Source organism: Seriola dumerili, unplaced genomic scaffold, assembly GCF_002260705.1.
Source record: "Seriola dumerili isolate Sdu_G_001 unplaced genomic scaffold, Sdu_1.0 BDQW01000002.1, whole genome shotgun sequence".
Classification (NCBI taxonomy): domain Eukaryota; kingdom Metazoa; phylum Chordata; class Actinopteri; order Carangiformes; family Carangidae; genus Seriola; species Seriola dumerili.
The window spans coordinates 6237663-6256662 of record NW_019174257.1 but is presented as its reverse complement, the minus strand read 5'-3'; the positions used below and the strand labels follow the sequence as shown (position 1 = coordinate 6256662).

Below are 19000 nucleotides of genomic sequence, written 5' to 3'. Positions count from 1 at the left end.
TCAGTTGTCTTTCTCAGAAATGTCACAGCAGTTTCACGTCTCTCATGTTATACAAACAAAACCACAGTCAGGGGCGGGGGAAGGGTGTTCGGTACACTGGTAGACAGACACAAAAGCCATTCTGAAACAGTTTGAAGTCATTGTGTTGAGTTTTTAAAAAAAAAAAAAAAAATTTCCTCAAGCCAGTCAAAGAAAAATGTGAGGAAACTACACAGATGTGTCTCTCTACCACCAAGTGATCATCATATTAGTGTCAGTCAAGAGGTTTGGAGGAGGAGAAAAATAGAATTTACTTAAACTTCATTTTGGCCTTTCCAGTATTTTTATGGCTTGATTCAAAACCACCTGTTTGATCTCTGCACTTGTCAGAACCAGAAGGACTTGAATGCACGACTCGGAGACACCTTTATTTCACCTTTATTTAGGCTTGGCAGACAAAAGCAGGCAGGGACAACCAGGAGGCAAAGTCACGGAGCGCATAGTGGTTTGCAACAGGCCAAACAAAACCAAGCTTACGAAGGCAAAGGAGCAGGCAAAAGACAGAGTCCAAAAACAAGCAGCAGGTCAAAACGAGGAAGGTGAAGGTGGAAAGCTACAGCTGGGATGGCACAATGGACAAGCTGGTAGAGTGTAGGTGGAAATAGACTGGTGTATATACTGGGATGTAAATAGGGAATGTGGAACAGGTGTGTAGGTTGGCGGGTAGTGATTGGAAGGTGGGAATCACTGGGTTACTGGTGGGCAGTCACAGTGACACACTAGCACATTGGTTTTCGTCCATTCATGGGATTTGTTGACAATGAGAAAACTACGAACATTGCCAGCCTTTTCTCTACACACTTGTTTTGAACAGGTAGCTTTTAACTTAGCTAGTAGAAGTAGCTGAAAAAATTGTATAGCTGCACAGCTGGCTGGTGATTCTCGAATAGTTTTGCAGTATTGTGGACTTTTCAAATTACACGTACGTTAAAATTACGTTTAGATTAAATACTCAGTTGTAAATCTGAGTAATTAGAGAAAGCTCACTCTGTTTTGCAGTAGCAGTGATGGCCCAAATAATTCTTTAGTCCGATTAATTTTTTTTTTTTTTCAAGTAAAATATCAAGTTATAAAACTTTTCAGAGCAACTGAATGATGGGGAAGACTTTGAAGGAAATAATACTGTTGTACTGTTTATTCCTGTATTTCCTCAGGTAATCATCCCATAATCTCGGATTTTGTGTAGCTGTATACATGTTCAGTAACTGCTTTTAATCTGTCACATATTGGGATGTGAAAAAATGTTCAGCTATTTCAAAATGTGATATACCTTTCCAGCTCATGTGGAGACAGTGGAGCTCATTCTCCTGTAACACCTCCCTATCTTACATCCTCATTTGTCTTTAACCAATTCCCATTTTCAAGTTACAGTTTCATAACAAATGACTTGCATTTTCATTTTGTGTGTAATTTTTTAATTTGCAACATTTTTTATGTTTATGTTTCTAAAATGTGTATCAAGTCCACACATTGTTTCTCAACAGTCATAAGAGAGCACACATTGCTTATCTATCACTCATACAGGCAATTTACAGTGATAAATTGACTTAACATGCAAGTCTTCAGACACCCAGAGGAAAACCACACAGATGGAAAGCAATAGAGAGGTGTCTACAAACTCAACACAGGAAGAGGAAGTCAGAAAGAGCTTGCTGCTGGTGACAATGCTAACCACTGCATCATCATGCTATCTTCATCAACTAAACTTTTTATTTGATATTAAGTTAAAGGCGGCACTGGGAGAGGAGGGATTTCTCCACATCACTGAGATAGTAGCACACCAGATGGTCCAAAAGGCACAAGAGTCTTGATCTTACCAAAGAGCTCTGCCACGGAGAAGCCTCCCTCATACAGTGAGACAAGTCTTTTCTTTCTCCTCTGCCGTCATCACCTGCACCAAGATGCTTGTGTTGGGGTGGCAATTCGCCACCAGTGGCCTAAAAGGTTCTAACTTTTTATCCACACTAAGTTCAACCTGGGCAGCAGAGCTGGAGTCTGCACCCTACGATAGCGGAGCAGGTTCTTCTCCAGAGAATGCAGACCCTGATGAAGACTGTATGCGCGGCAGACATCTGATGGATAGCCTTATGCTATCTGGCACTTTTTGATTAGCACCATATACAACCACCTACAATAATTAATTAACTAATCATTTACAACTTTAGTCAAACTTAACAGACAGCAAGATAATGGAACATGTAAGGAATTGCTTGTATTGTTGAGCTAACATTGGCAACCCAACCCAACAGTACACTGCTAAAGAACCTGAAAATAATGGTCTGCCAGTTTGCAGCTATAAGTTGACGTAGGATTGTCCTTAGTTAAAAGATTAAACATTACCTTCTTCTCCACAGACTGGTGAGAGAACACTGGGCAAATTAAATGGTTGTTCCTATGTCCTCGTTTAAATGAATATATGGCAGTTATAACATTGAGACAATATTGATTAAATGTTGGTGTTTAAATGTTGAAACATGAGCTTTACACAGTGTTGATTCAAAGGTTCTTCTTTTGAACAAATAGGCTCAATGTACTGTAGAAATGATGACTTACAGTTCAATTTTTAACTTCAACCTTTTTCTGACCGTAACTGTATGTTGAATTACCAACAATTCGGCACATGACTCATACTTGCTGGCCACACAGCTTGATTCAGTGATGGCACAGACATGTGAATGTGTATAGGGACATCTAGTGGTAGGACTGTAACATTACAAGCAGACAGATTAAGAACTGATTGATTCTGATATTGATATTGAAACTGGAATTGAAATGGAATGGGATAAACAGTTCATCATCATGTTGAAGTCAACTGTAGGCTTTAAGGTGAGCCACAGCTCAGCCTAATATTTTGGGTTGTGAGCCCCACAAACTATTAACACCCCTATTAGCTTAGAATGGAACAACCCATAGGCTGAGTTAACATGCCAAAATGAGATCTAGAGGCATTGAAAATTTATCTGGTAACAGATATTTTAATCTTGTCTAAACATGAAATCTCTAAGATGTTATTGCACAAATGGTATCAAATCCAAGCAGACAGAAACTACAGAGACATAACGGAGATAGAGATGAGTGTATAAAAAAGAATTAGTCATCTAAATGTTAAGTTGTATCTATTTTCCCTCAGTAGTACTCAATTTCAGAAACTTTTCACTGCATTGAAGAAAGATTGTTTGTCTTTAGAGGAGAAGAAATAAAATGTTGTACTATGTGACCCAAGGCCAACATGTAAATTAAAAACAGAACAGACCCTGCAGGACTGAAAACCTGCTGTTGAGGAAATGATGCATGCTCGTCGACAGGGCTGGACTGGGACAAAAAATCGGCCAGCACAGTAGGAGATGTGAATGGGCTGGTCTTACTGGTGTCATAAGAAAAAAGAACCAATGGGCCACTGCCCCAGTATTATGGGCTGGTCATCTATGATTGTGTATGTGTATGTTCGTGTGGAGGGGTGTTTTTTTTATTTGTTTGTTTGTTTGTTTTTTAAAAATAAATATTAAAAATTCAAATCATATCGGCCCCAAGGTGAGTCGGCCCACTGGGAAAATGTCCCGTATACCAGATTACCAGTCCAGCCATACTATTAGCCGTCCGATTGGATGGGATGTGCAGTGGTTAGTTTAGGATACAGTCATGTCATACGTATATTTTCAATTTTAATTTTCTGAACTAAATTTAATTTTTTTGGCACACAGGAAGATGGTGAATGTTAGCTTTAAGCTCTGATGCACTGTATTTGTAGGTAAATAAATTACATTTACTAATTTGGCAGACAACCTAGAAGTTAAAGTCTTCACAAGTGTATGGCTCTCCTTTACGCTTGATAGGCTGACCTGGAGATGGCGCTCTTTCATTTGGTTCCATTATATTTTCTACATAAGCAAATAAATATTTTGTCATATTTTTGTTCCAAGTTGGTATTACTACTGTATATTAATACAGCATGCCTGTGTGTGGTTTGCAAGACAAAAATGTGTACCTGACCTGTGGAGTTTTCAAGTACTGCAACTCACTGCCACCAGAGGGCAGTCTCAGCTGACTTTTCTAACTGACTTTTTACTTGAGCAATGAGGTCACTGAATTACAAAAACAAATCCTCTTCAGATATACTTTGCATTAAAACATTTATATGCAGTTGAAAATTTACAGTTTTTGAGAGCTGGCTTGAAACTGACATGTCATGAACATTCCTAAAAACATTGTGTTTAAGATCCTTCACTCTCCATCGGGAAAGTTAGGGCAGTGGTGTCGAGGTAGAGAGAGTGACCAGTAAGCAATGACATGTGGAAGAGTGTGTGTGTAGAAAATAAACTGAGAGACTAAGCCAGTAAAATATGTGGAAAGAAAAATTTCTTTTGCAGATTAAATTCACCCTGGCAGGGATTTTTCGTAATATCATTTGAAGTTGATATCAGAAACTTGCAAATTACCACTGTCTGTGTATCCAATACAGTCTGAGGATTTATAAGCAGACAGGCAGTTTCTGGGTGGTATGTTTCTGGGCAATTAATTCATAATGAGAACCTGAGTCATTATTTGTGTTTGATCCTCCAGTGGATTGACCTTCATTACAACCAAGCAGATGGCAGAAGGTATCTGGGTAGGAAGATGGAAGTAGAGAGCAGCAAGATGAAATAATCAGGAATTGCTTGCTATATTGTGGTTGTGCAACAAAATGGTGGAGAAGTTGGCCTTTAGTCGGACTGTTTGAGGTGTGGGTAAGGAAAGATTAGCCTGATAATTAGACAGAATTTCCATGTTGTTTTCACTTGTAATGTTCTTTCTCTATTTGATAAACATAGAGATGTGGGCTGAGATTTAGAGAGGTGAAACCAGATTAAAAGATGAATAACTAATGTTGACATGAAAGGGAAAGGCATGTATCATCTGAAAGTCAAGGTAGGAAAAACACGTAATACCCGCAATACATGCTGTGCTTTGTTTGCATGGTAGAGATATACAATATAATATTATTAGAAACAAAATGCCTGTTTCAGGAGGCTCTTTATAGGTAATGATGTTTCTTGATGTCTTCAAAAAATATTAACAGTATTTTGTATCATGTAACTCACAAATAAATAATATGAGCAGAAATCCAACAGAAGCATTTTGTGAGATTAAATCAGATCACAAACTGCGCACTTGGATAGCAAAACTTGGCCTTTCATATTTGGGGGATTGTGGTTAAAGTTTCCAGAGTCCAGGCTGGAACGTCAAACCATCTTTTAACATTTAAAAGTCAGAAAAATCAGCTGCTGGACAAAAAAAAAAAACCATCAATCTCTTGAAGATCATAATGTTCAGCTTCGCTCTAATGCAGTGGGTCCCATGGATTCCACATGGCCAGGGGGAAAATATTGAGTGAAACTAAAGTGAAATGAACCTAGTTTACTCATCAAACTCAGGTTTAACTAATAACTTGTTAACTGCTGCATTGCATTGGTTACTAAAACACAGCCATCATTAATGTTATTACAGTTGCTCCTGTGCTTTTCCTGCAATGAAAGGTCAAAGTGTCTGCTGTGTAGAAGGTTCTATGAATATGATTCATGTCAAAGGCAGAAAGGAATGAGAGTGCTCTGATGCCAGCAAGGCCAACAAGATTCGAGTTAGTTAGTTGTGGAAAGTTGATGAAAAATTATCTTAAAATTAATGTAACTGACACAACTGTGACAGTCACTCATACTGTAAGTGTGAGCACTCTTTGAAGAGGAAATAATAATGTTTAGGAACAATAAGTGGAAAATTAGCTCTGACCAAATTACATGTTGTAAATTTGATTTGCTGACTTCTGAAACCTTTCAATTTTTAGAATCAAACCACAGCTCGCTGATCTTTCTGCTGATTTCAAGTGGAAAACAGAATCTATGTTAATAACACTCCTACAGATCAACAGCTCTGCATTAACTGATTATTATACATGTATGCAATGGGTCATAAAGCAGGTAGAAGCATAAAAACAGCAAGGGCTCCACTGATAAATCACAAGAGTCACAAGATAATCACAGGGATAAAATGAAAAAAAAAATTTTCAATTTTGTTGCACAAATACTGGATGCTTTCACCACTTCTGACCTCTCAAAAAATAATGTGAGAATAAAAATCCTTCTTTGACTTCTCACAACTGTGTTCATATTGGAGTGAGCATAATTATGAGTTTTGACTTGTAAATAGCCTTGACGTTAACTTCCAAGTCGTAATTACATCTGGGAAGCTTTGATTTTTCTTAAAGATCTTATATATAGACTTGGGATTTACAAATAGTGAAGTTCCTAAAAACCAAACAAGTATGGATACCAAATGGAAACCAAAATTTAATAGATATGATATTGTGAATGCATTTTAATCCTCCCATGACCAACTCTGTAATCATACAACCACGTGAACACTTGCAAATCTATTCTAATTGTACAAGTCTTTGTTCTCATTCTGTTCGCATCAGAGGTCAGAAATTTCCAAACTGAAAACTCGACATTTCCGAGCTTGAAGCAGTCCACCACCTGTGACACCCAACATGAACAATCAACATGGCTGACCACGAGAAATGCCTACGGCAGGCAGCATTCCTTTCTGTCATTTTTTTTAGAAGTCTCAGCTAGCAATATGTAATTAGTTAGTTAGCTAGCTTCTCCACATAGCCAGTTAACTAGCTTGCAACATTTATGATTAATTTTCACATACATTATCTGTCTTATTTTCTTAACAGCACTTATTGACGTGCATGGAATTGGTCCAAGTTTCCCAGCTGGAGCTTTAACTTTAGAAAGCAATTCCATCAACCTTTGTCAGGTAAAACACTGCAGCAGACAGCCTGGCAGGGAACTGGCTAAAGGGCTGGTATACTGGGGAGCCTATCAAGGAATTGGGAGCAGGTGTGCAGATGGGTGTGGAGGCCATGTAATGATAAAAGGCAGGAAAAACACTTCTGAAGGACAGGGAGGGAATGACAGAGCAAATGGTGCAAAATGTAATGAATTGGAATTGTGATCATTACAATTGAGCTACATACATCAGAGGCCTCCTGTTAATGCAATAATCCTGATAATGTAGTGCCATTCAGGTGAAGTCAACACACTATTATGGTACACACACAGATACACACACAGATACACACACAGAGATAACATTATTTGTCATTGTTTGCATTGCAATGTTGCTTGGTTAGAAGATGCAACAGCTCAGCGGCCCTGTAATGGAAAAGGTTTGGTTTGTTTATGAGAAACGTTGATACAGTAGAGGTGGGTGTTATGTTGTGCAAAGTGCACATTGTTTGCTTGTGCCACTGCAACAGGTGGAGCACAGCAGCAAACATGCTCACTACTAACAAAAGACATTGAAGTCCATCTTTACCTCAAAGAAGCGAGAGGCAGCAACAGTTTCACTTCAATGATTATCTTCAGGGTTCAGTTGACGCTTTCCCTCCTACATACACTGAGCTGATACAGTGCTCTGAAAAATTCCCCAACCAGTCAAGGTCCAGTATGCAACTTACAGAAGTGTGACGTGGAAACCTGAAACCAGAGACGTTACGTCCAGAAGTTAAACTTTTGAAATAGATTCTGGATTTTTTCAGTTAGAAATTTAATTTTACAGCAGGCTATTGAACTTTTTGTTGAAAAAACAATGTATTTATAAATGAAGTAGAGTATTTTAATGTCTTCAAATAAATATGTCCCTGCACGGACTAAAATGGAAGAAGGGCCAGTTGGTGTAATGAGTGACCTGCCTGTAGCGCTTCTGAATCAATAGCACATCACGCCGCTTTGTGTATTTCAGGAGCTAGACTCTCACAGTTGTAGGTTAGGCCACTGTTTGTTCACATGGAACATGAAAATAAAAAAGATTAAAATAGGAGGTAACAAACTGATGCAACATCTGTGGAAACAAACAGTAGTAGTGTCAAATTTAACAGTCAGATGTTACAATTGAGATATTACCTACCACATTTCACAATGCTAGGCAGTGTTGTGCAGGTTCACACCTTACAATACACCAGAGCTAGCTTAAAGTTCAGTTTAAGATAGCTGAAATATAGATTTACTCTTTTTCAAATAGGGTTAGAGACATCTTAAAGAACAATCATAGTGAATTTATAGTTAACAATATCATAATCGTAACAAAATACTACATACATGAATGCTATTTCACTAATCTTCATCTCAAATGAAGAACTGAATGGAAAACAGATCTCTCTGTAATGACTGTCAGTGTGACCGAACAGATGTCGATTCATCTGTTAAAATTTACTAAAGTTGTTTTCTCAAGTTTAGTTAATGTAACTCAGATGGATTTTTGGAAAACTCATGAGACAACATTAAACTTGTGTGATTTCTTACTGCGTTTGTCCTTATTGCTGATCACGCAAGATGTTTTGTTTCCACTGTCAAATGACTCAAAGAAATACTAATTTGAAGGAAATAGATGAATTTCCAGGGGTTTACCCATTTCTACATGTCTGGGCTGTGAGAGAAAAGGTCTGGCCACTCATTAGCATGTCCGTTACCATGAAATGAAACTTACTGAACGAACCCTAACCAAAATAGTAAAAAGTAATTCAGATCAAAGAAGCATACAGGCTATCATGAGGCTACCACAAGGCACACACTGCGACAGGGCTGCATTCAGGCCTTTTGGGGGCTGGAGGAAAAATCGAAAGTAGTTATTGTACAGACTTTGCATTGTTCAAATCTAGGTGTCATAACGTTAAATGCTGAACTAGCACTTGCACCTGGGACCCTGTGTGCAGCTTCAGAAAGGCAACATCACACAGGGTTCACACAAAAACAAATGGTGTGGTTATCACAAATTCATACGGGCCAACCCCACTGATGCACTAAAAAGAACGACCCTGAATGTGTAGTGGATCAGTGCAGCGTGGTGTAACGTAGGCTTCTGACGGCTGGGTAAAACCCCAGGCCACTTTAGCAATACCTGTGCCAAATAAAACAATGGTGTTTAAACTCCACTTGCTGAAATGTTGTTTGAATAACTACTAAAAACAATGAAGAGCCAAAAACCAGATACATGTAGTGTACAAAGTGGAATCAGCAGCTATTTTATTCAGGGCACAAGCTTAACAAGTACAAGAATACTTCTTTTTTTTTTTTTACAACTAACACACAATGTGAACCATGCACAGTGCATTTGATCTCATTTCATATAGTGCCTCGAACATGCTCTGCTGTTACTTACAGTACATGAGACTCATAGAACCGACAATTATGAACACAACATTATTTACACACACAAAAGTTTCTTATTTTGACATTCACTCACAAAATACTGTGTGCTTTTCAGGAAGAAACTGTTCAGTAATATGTGAAATAATAACACCTGTTGGGACAATAAACTTTGTAGCTTTGTAGCTTTTACTTTTGCTATTTCACCGCCAAGGTTTTCAGAACAGAGATGAACCTTCAGTCTGTGTTTGGTTGCATTGCCATGTGACCATCGATCTTAACACCACTGTCATTATTTACTTGCTTAGTCAGTTATTTTCCTTCCTGAGTAACAACCAACATGTGAGATGCCTGTCACTAGCATGTACATATGTTGGGTGAGTTTTATTCTACATAATACATTTGTAACACATAAAAATACATGGTATGAGAACTAAATCAATAATTTGTCTGACAAATCTATTAAAACATCACTCAGTTAAAAGAGAACTTCAGATGCCATGCAATGGAAAATGGTAGTGAGATAGTGTCAGATGTTGTATGTGTAATACTGAGTGTGAAAAAACTGTCAGTAGATGGAAAGATCACATCTGTATTCTGTGATACAATACTGTTGAGCTGGTAACAGATCTTTATCTACAAATAAGATTTCACCATGTCCCTGTTTCATTTCACTAGTTATTTTTGGCTTTGTTTATTTTAAAAGCCATAAACAGAGGAAGGTTGATGAGTCAAAAGTTCAAAACTGTGATAAATGGAATGAAAACTAAATATTAACAGAGGATATGCAAAATACTAAAGATATCACAAAGATATCACACCTCCACAGCCTTAGAAGTGTAGTTACACACATGGTGACAATATTATCTATGGGTACTTAAGCTGTAATGTGACTTAAAGGAGCTATTGGTAAGTTTTGTTATTTATACATAGCCAACGTTAGCATTACCAGCTGTTCACTTACCAGTCTAGAAGAAATATTGTGAGTTCAGCATCAAACTTCAATCCTGTACTCACCAAGCGCTGTCTCTAGCAATGGAAAGCAACCCCCTTGTTTTGCTTCTATTACTATCACTTATTTTCTTCTACTTAAATTATCAAGCTAGCCAGCAAGCAAGCTAACCAGATAGCTCCTGCCCTGCCGGCACCTCTCGTCAACTTCCAATTAGAAGTCATTGTAGCATCCAGGCTGCCCTGAAGCAGTACTGCCACTCAGTAGGCAGATTATAACCTCCTGTATTGTAAATGCATCAATGGTTGAAACTCTTAGCAAGACTGGCAAGTAAACAGCTGCTATGTAGCAATGGCAAAACTTACAAATAGCTACTTTAAAAGATAAGGTTGGCAGTTTTCAACGTTTTTGTTATCATCAACAAAAAAACATTCTCAGAATATTTCCCCAGGAACACGAAATTTAATCTATTTGAATAAATTACAATGGAAGCTCTATAGACTTTAGTTACGTGGGACATTTGTTAGTAGGATGTTAGTAAAATCAGTTCATTGGTGGTTTCAGTCTTTTTAGGGCATTTGTTAACAATGACAAAATTCCCCTGAAACAAATAAAGCAAAGTTGGTTTGTTACTGCGACAGTGTATATGGTGGCTTGTGGTTTGCCACTGGCAACTGTCAACATTCAATCTTGCGACCACCAAAAACAAAGCGAGACCTACATACTTATGACCCATCAAGTCAAAACTGCATTGTTTGTAATTTATTGCAAGAAGCTCACATCCTGGAGGGTTCATGGCTCTATTACAAAAACAGCATTCATCACCTCCGAGAAATATATTTTTAGTTTATATAGACAGTATATAAGTCATCTGGAAAACCTTTACTCAAACCAAGACAGACTAGTCGGTTTACATTCAGCTGTGTGTCACATTCTATTTTCTGGGAGATAGTTGACGGCTGCGTATTCTGTGTCATTTGGATTAATCCCCAAAATTGGAGAAGGTCTTTTAGGAAAGTCCAGGATGCTGTAAACCAGTGAGGGTGGAGGTACCCTGTTGGATTCCAGGCTTGTTTCCTGCAAAGACAATCATAGTGAAGAAGTTTTAAATATTTACTTTGACATGCATGTGTCTGAAGGAGGGACATGATGAGAGTGTTCTTACCTGTACTGTGGGATTAGAGTTTCGTTGCTGTGGTTGTTGTTGTTCTGGACAAGAAGCAAAACAGGTAAAATATAGAGTCAGTTAGACAAATAATCAGCATTAGCGATAACACAGTTTGACATTTCAACAAATAAGTCTATTCATGGTCTTTCTCAATTGATCGATACTGACGTAATTCCTGGAGTCTTGTCATCAGAGTGAGTTTGTGACAAAGCTGCAGATGCTACACAGAAGTACTGGGGGAAAGGATAAACTGTAGGGTGTCAAGCATGTAAATAGTTGCAGCATGTAACTTCCCAAAAAAAACACAAAATTGTATTTCTGTTTTAGTGTTTTTGTACAAATTACAAAAGCAACAGTGTTAAGTAGTGAACTTTAGAGGTGCTGCTATGCAGATTTTTTGAACTTTAGAGAGAGCCAGGCTAACTGTTTCCCTCTGCTTCCAGCTTTTGTGCTAAGCTAAGCTAATCAACTCCCAACTCCAGCTCCATTCATAATGCAGACATAAGTGTGTGGAAGATCTTCTTTTCTATCTCTCTGCAAAAATGCATACATTAATTATTGCACAGTTTGAAGGATTAATGGGCAAAGTTGTGCAAAAGCTGAATGAAAAACAGTGATTAGAGGTTCATCAAATTAAGCCTGTATTTAGAAAAAAAAAACATTGAAGTAAAGCCTATTAATTCTGTTGAAGTCAGACTTAATCAAACTATATCAGTCATTTCATTTACTTCTAGCTCTGATACTCAACTGCATCACTTCCATAACATTGTAAGAAAAAAAACTATCCTTTATGATCTGGTAGTATAAATAAGCTAGACATGGTGCAGACAAGTACAGCTCATCTCCACCATCTGTCCCTTTGCAGAGTTGTGATGTTCTCTCAGTTGAAGACTCATAGCTGTGTTTGAGCAGTGCTATCTGTGGACAACCTTGGACCGGATAAGCACGACATGATACAGGAATGCACAGTCAGCAAAAGCCTGCATTTGTATACATGTACGGGAAATCGTCAAAGTGGTTTCTGAGGTCACAGGGGCTGTCAGATATTTCAGGGCGGCAATGTTCCTACACAAAGTAGGCCAGAGGGGTTCGTGTCTGAGTGAGAGTGCACTCATGATAGTGAACAAATACTGCAAGCAATTTTTTTTTTCCACACATCCATCAGTGATAGTAGGCACATTTACATTTGCATGCTCTGAGGGAGGACTTCTTTTCAAAAGCAGTGAATCATCACATGTATCAAAAGGATGTGAAACTGCAATCTGGTTAGCATTTTTGAGCATCCAACCACACAACTGCACATTTTTTCCACAGAATAACAATATTTCTTCTCATCTTCACTGTATTTACTTGAAAGAAAATTTGTAGAAAATACTACTGACTGTAGCCTTAAATATATCCACCCTTGGATTTCATTTTGCTGGATTATCAGGTCCAACATTAGGTTTTTGATTTTAAGAGATCAGCTGACACTTCTATGCCGACCTAAATTACAAGCAACCAACAACTGGTCAATGTCAAGAGTCATATAAAGAGTCAGAACATCAATATCCCTGAATTATCAGTCATGGCAAACAAGTAAAACAAACAATTGTCCCTACCTTTGGTACTCACGAGACACCAGATCAACAAGGGAAGTGCTGCAGCCAGCAGCACTACAGGTAAAACCACAAGGACAATGACGTTGTGAAAGGAAAAGAAACTGGAACTTCCACTGTCTTCGATTATTGTGATGTGAGTCGGCAACGGAGGAACTGTAGGAGTTAAAAGGAAATTATGAAAATATACAGTCATGTCGCTACAGAAAAATAATATTTCTTTTCAATGTCCATAACAAGTAGTGCCACGGTAATAATTGATCAAATGGAACCAAATTATATTCTAATTTAATGGGAGGTATTGTGTGACTACATTTCTCCTATGCAATTAGACTAATACAGTATAATCCCTTTTTTCTTTTAAATTAAATATGAAGCAGACAGTAATGTCGAGGCACAGGCACTTTCACTTTTTTTGACTGACAACCTTAGTAGCAGACATAGCGCCTTTAACCAGCAGTGAAACTAACACTCTGTGGAGTGGCAAACAGTATCTCAAATGCACGTCGATGAGAATGTGTAGCAGCTCTAAGTACTTGTTTTTCTTTATTTTTATTATTGTCAACAAATTCCATGAAAAGTAAAGGCTCTCACTACTTTCAGACCTTCCTTTGAAAATGCAGACTGAAGATGTAAATGATTCAAAAATCATCATAAAATATATATATATATATATATAAAAGGCTCAGTAATTTCATAAAACAGTTGGTCACTGTAGTCTTCAGCAAACGTTACTCAAACAGGAGTAAACAGTGTATTTGTTCAGGGACTATTTTGTGCAGTGGATTAATACACATTTGGTGCTGTAGTTAGTGTTTTAGTAGAGCCCACATTCATTGTAAAGAATGAACAGGTCACCCAGTGTGACACTGTGTCTCATTCACAATGACAGTTTTTGGACAACAGTGGGAGCCTATGACACTGAGTGAAAATATATCAGATAATTTTATTGTTGTTTTTTGTCCATTCATGGGATTTGTTGATGGTAGAAAAATATGAACACCTGCCTTATCCCTGGCATTTTCACATTGCACAGGTAGCTTATTATAAAACTGTGACCCACATTGTAGTTTTTAGCCATGTTAGCAGCATAGATAGCAATGTCCAGTGGTCAGTCCACCACTTAAGTCCAGACTGAAATATCTCAACACCTGCTGGAAAGATTGCCATCAAATTTGATTCAGTTACCCATGGTGCAGAGAGGATGTTTCCTAATGACTTTAGTGCCACCATGAGGTTCACATTCAAGGTTCTGAGTGAAAACCACAACATTTCCAATCAAGACTTTCCCATCAGCATCATCTGTTCAAATGTTGCTCATACAGGAGTAAACAATACATTTGATTAGAACTATTTTAAACTGAGAATTTATACATTATTGGTGCTCTAGTAGCTCAACAGCAGAAGGACATTTTATGTGTGATGGAGACAAAATAAACTATTGTTCCCACAAGGGTTGGGCAATATGATATGAAGTTATTATACATTTATCTACTGTTGTCAAAAAACTTGCCATACACTTTATACCGTGATATCTATTTTTTTAATATTGCTGGTTGTATTAGACATTTATGGTCAATGTAGCAAAGTAATCAATGAGTAAGACTGCTTTATGGCTTCACAATAATGTTTTTATATATAAATTTTTGCATAAATGTAATGACAATCTTTGTCAGGTATAACAAAATAAAAACACATACACTATGAGAGAGGATTATATCCAGTCACCACTTAGTGAAACACTGTTGGTCATTGATGTGTTTCTTAATAGTGTTTGAACAACAATGGAGCTCTATAGCACAGAGAAATAAGCGATATGAGACTTTTGTCATACAGGAAATAATACTTTTCAGGATAAATTTGTTGATGGTTTTGGTCTTTTTGTCATATTTTTTGACAATAACAAAAAATGTAGAAAAGGATCAGACTTATCAGATACTGGCATGACCTGGTAATTCATTGCAGTTGTGGTAAATATTTACTTGGTAAATGAAACAAACAATATGGTGTTGTGAAGGGCAATTTCTCTCTGTTTAAAAGAAGTGGTGCATGATGGCTAACTGTGTAAACCGCAGCAAATGAGCACATGGTTGTTCACCTGAAATATTTCAGAGATGAATAAATCAGCTAACTTTAGTCAACAACTTTTCATTTTTAATGCGTATCTGCAGACTATAATAACAACTTGACATCTTTATGATAACAGGAGGTTAGTCTTCTTACACTGCACACTCCACAGACTAACAAAGTGTCCTTCCTTCATATTGATTTATATTGGTGTCATTTGTTGTAAGTGTACTCTATAATTATAAAGTCTGAATTTACCTGTGCTGCTTCTGTTCTCCTCTTTGACGATCAGCTGCACCTTATTACTGTCTATGGGAGGTACCGAGTCGAACAAACTGACCCAGTAAAGATCACTGTGATTTAATCTGAGATTTGTAATGTGGTACTCAACAGAGGTTTTGTTAAGGTCAATGTTAAGAAAACATCCTCCTGAGCAAGCTTTGGCCTTTTTACACTCATAAATCTTTCTCTCGCCTTTTACATAAACTGCAACGTGACTGTTATGATGAAGGACAGTGTCATTGAATCGAAATTGAAGGGTGATGTTGCTGCCGAGGGTCCCGGTGACCCCTGCTTGGCTGGAGCCTGTGTGAAGAAAAAAACAATGTGTACGAATGGGCAGTGCAATGATCACTATGTCACTACATCTAATTCCTATGAAATATGAACTATACATGATTCAATTGAAGTTTATTTTTTCAGACAACCCAGTTATGGACAAGAGAGCTGACAGAACATTTTGATGGCAGATACTGGGTTTTCCCCCTTGCAACATGTGAAGAGAGACAAAGTGCAGTACACAACTTTTCTATCTCTTCACAATTTATTACCAGGCCTGAAAACTTATAAGCCTTTATTCTCAACCTCACTGTGTAGCATCAGTACGTTTTCACTGCATATGTCATGGACGTCAGCAAGTTCTGTTAAACTACTTTATTTATTAATAGTATGTCTACAAAACAAACTCCTGGCTCAGAATAAAACATAGGTACCGATCAACATAACTGTTAGTAGTGCCACTAACTAAGTATCCCATCTGTCTATACATATTATGACCCAGAATTTGTTCTACTTAAAAATTTAAGGGCATAATTTAAACTCTTGTGACCTTTTTTCCATGGATAGCATTGGGAAATAAGGCAAATTTATTTGTATTAAAGGATTTGACATACAAAGTGTCAATGAGTATTAATGGCTTATTAAGGCTACACATTATTCTGTTCTTGCATTTGTCTTCACATTAGTGCACATCGCGCTCATTATAATGTCCAATGTTTTCAGCAACAGCATAACAACAGACACCAAAGCCAAACCGAGAAGACACCACGTCAGAAATGAAAAGATCGTGGCACAGCAATGGAATAATAACGTGTTATAAACACAGGCACTGTGATTCAAAAAGGATAAAGAAGACAAACAAAAATAAGTTTTAAAAAGTAAACGTAAATATCAACCTTTAGCATGTGAGAACCTACAAAACTTCTGAGATATCACAGATTTAACAGTAATGAAGGAGACAGCTTACCGTTGGAAATCATGTGAGCTGTGGCGATCAAAACTAACCCGACAGTCATAGTGACAATATTGTCAACCATGGTAAAAGAATTGATTTGATCTTGTTGATTTATATGAGCTGCCTCGGTGTGTTGGGTCCTCTAGTTTTATCTTTCTAGCCAAGTAGCACTTTGTGTGCCTGACAGGAGGAAACTGTAGACAGGAACTTGCACAAACACCGATATATCTACCTACAGCATCATAAGCGCCTCCTGTAACGGAAGACTTCAGAGAGATTCATGGACATGTGGTGCAGACTGAGGAACTCAGCTGAAGAGGTTGTCACTCACATGATGCAGAAAGAGCAGTATAGTAGTTATAGTATAGTTTCCTTCATATTTTGAGGAATAATTTACAGAAATGTTACCCACAGAAAACCACATCTAAGCTCACGATACAGTGGTCTGGGATTGAATTTTTGCTGACGGTAAACTATTGAAAATACTTTTAGTTTTCGTAAAAAGTTTGAGTTTGAGCTGTTATTTAACCAGTAAACTGTCATTTACAAATAAAGTGAATGGTTGTACCCTGTTTTTGATTAAAGGTTGAGTTCACTTGAACTGCACAAGAAAACCCCCGCATTTTTTCTATTTTTTGACTTGTAAATAGTTTCACTTTTATCTGCTAAGGTTTCGAGATCTCAGTGTCTGGGTTTTTGCAAAGTGAACAGACTTTTGGTATGTGGTCCTCAAAGTCAAGTCGGGTCAAACATGACATTAAAAAGCATTTAGAAAACTACTTAAATTCAGCAACAACTTGTCTTCTGAGAAACAATATCCCTGGTGCGATAGATAATCCACAGACATCAGAGTGAACAGTTTTAATAATTTTCTTTTTTTTCCTCCCATTGATCTTCATCGACTGCCATATCAAGTGTAGGTGTAGGTGTAGTTGTGATTGTGAGTGTGAATGATTGACCGTGTCAGCCCTGTGATAGACTGGCAACCAATGCAGTGTGAGCTGGAATTAGCTCCAGCCATATAAACGACTGGATGTAGATGATGGGATGTTTACCATGAGCAGATAGACCTAAAGCTCTGAAAGGTTCCGAGGTCAGGCAGCAACATGTTATCAGTTGAAGTTTTACGCCTACTGTTTTTTTACATGTCTGTCATTGCAGACAAGTCAATCAAGTCAGATATGTAAAGCATATTTACAAAGATATGTATTTACCCACATATCAGATGGTCATCTTACACATTGTAATTTATAGTAAACCTGGTACTCAGCTGGGAATTTGTTTCTGCCATAAAATGGAAAGAAAAAATGAAAAAACTGCATATCAGATCCTCTTTTTGTTCAAAACTGCATTTATCATTTTCTGTTAATACTGCATTCTTGTCAAAGACAATCTTCTGTATTGTAGACAACTAAGTTCCTAAATTTCAAACAACAAAACTGTTTAAGGAACAGAAAGCTTCCAAGGTTGCAAATTATATTTTTACAGACAGATTTTTACATTTGATTTTTAACGTCTTATCTTCATTTGTTTTAAACAAAACAAAAAACAGTCAGCCCAAAGTTTAGGCTATAACTATGCTGATGTCAATATCAGTAAAGATCAGCCACACACACACACACACACACACACACACACACACACACACACACACACACACACACACACTCACACACACACACACACTCACACACAAACACACAGCAACACTCCAACCACAGAAGAGGAAGTTGGGGGCTTTGAGGTAAGGCCTTGATTTCTTTAAGACAATCACTGTTAGTGTACAGCATGGGGGATTTTGTTGGTTGGATGTTTGGTTTCAGTGGTTGATGGAGGTGGTCATTTCTTTGCAGCTCCTGTTCTCAGTTTTCCTGTAGAATCACCTCTGTAAAATGAGCGTGCAGACAAAGACCCCACTAAAGCAGATGACTCAGCTATAAGGTGCATGAACTTTGGAAGGTAATGTGATGCATCGTCTGTAAATCACAGTGTGCCTTCGGAGCCTGTAAAGACTGCAAACAGCTGAATCAGTTTTCAAATGCAGCACAGAGATGCTGTATCTCAAACAACATACTTGATGGCTGGACCGCATATGGTCAAAGTGCAAGGATGCGGTAGAACCACTGTAAACAACTGACATCACCTACTCCTATTTCCATTCCACCTACAGTCAGCGGGTTTCAGATCTATATCTGTTTGCTTCACTCCTACTCTCTGTGCTCACATGTACAGAATTTTAATACAGCTGAATTCGCAGAAAGCTGTTCTCATTTACATGTTTGCACCAATTAATTTTGAAAGCGCAATGGCCAATGGGTAAAGTCCAACTCAGTTTTATGGCATTTGGCTGACCAATGGTGGAACTATGATCACTCAACTCTATCAGTCGGACAGTCAGTCAGTCAGTCAGTCAGTCACTCAGTCACTCAGTTACAGATATTCACAATTATATGGCTGGCCCCCAAAAACCTTGTAACA

The 19000-nt window shown here is 37.8% G+C and overlaps 1 protein-coding gene across 1 annotated transcript; it reads right to left on the bottom strand.

Annotated features, from left to right (window-relative positions):
* Nucleotides 1–9099: 9099 nt before the first annotated feature.
* On the bottom strand, nt 9100–16699 carry LOC111230768. The gene is made up of 5 exons (XM_022757626.1): nt 16535–16699; nt 15268–15594; nt 12946–13098; nt 11342–11385; nt 9100–11253 (listed from the first exon to the last, which is right to left on the bottom strand). Exons 1-5 carry the CDS (start codon nt 16602–16604, stop codon nt 11104–11106), a joined length of 744 nt encoding a protein of 247 aa, XP_022613347.1. The 5' UTR covers nt 16605–16699; the 3' UTR covers nt 9100–11103.
* Nucleotides 16700–19000: the final 2301 nt, after the last annotated feature.

Excerpts from the sequence above, each read along its gene's own strand:
- LOC111230768 (XM_022757626.1), bottom strand. The coding sequence starts at position 16,604 with ATGGTTGACAATATTGTCACTATGACTGTCGGGTTAGTTTTGATCGCC. Across the intron at positions 15,595-16,534 it reads AGCTCACATGATTTCCAACG|GCTCCAGCCAAGCAGGGGTC; the intron begins GTAAGCTGTCTC and ends TTCTTCACACAG. Across the intron at positions 11,386-12,945 it reads GTGTCTCGTGAGTACCAAAG|AACAACAACAACCACAGCAA; the intron begins GTAGGGACAATT and ends CTTCTTGTCCAG.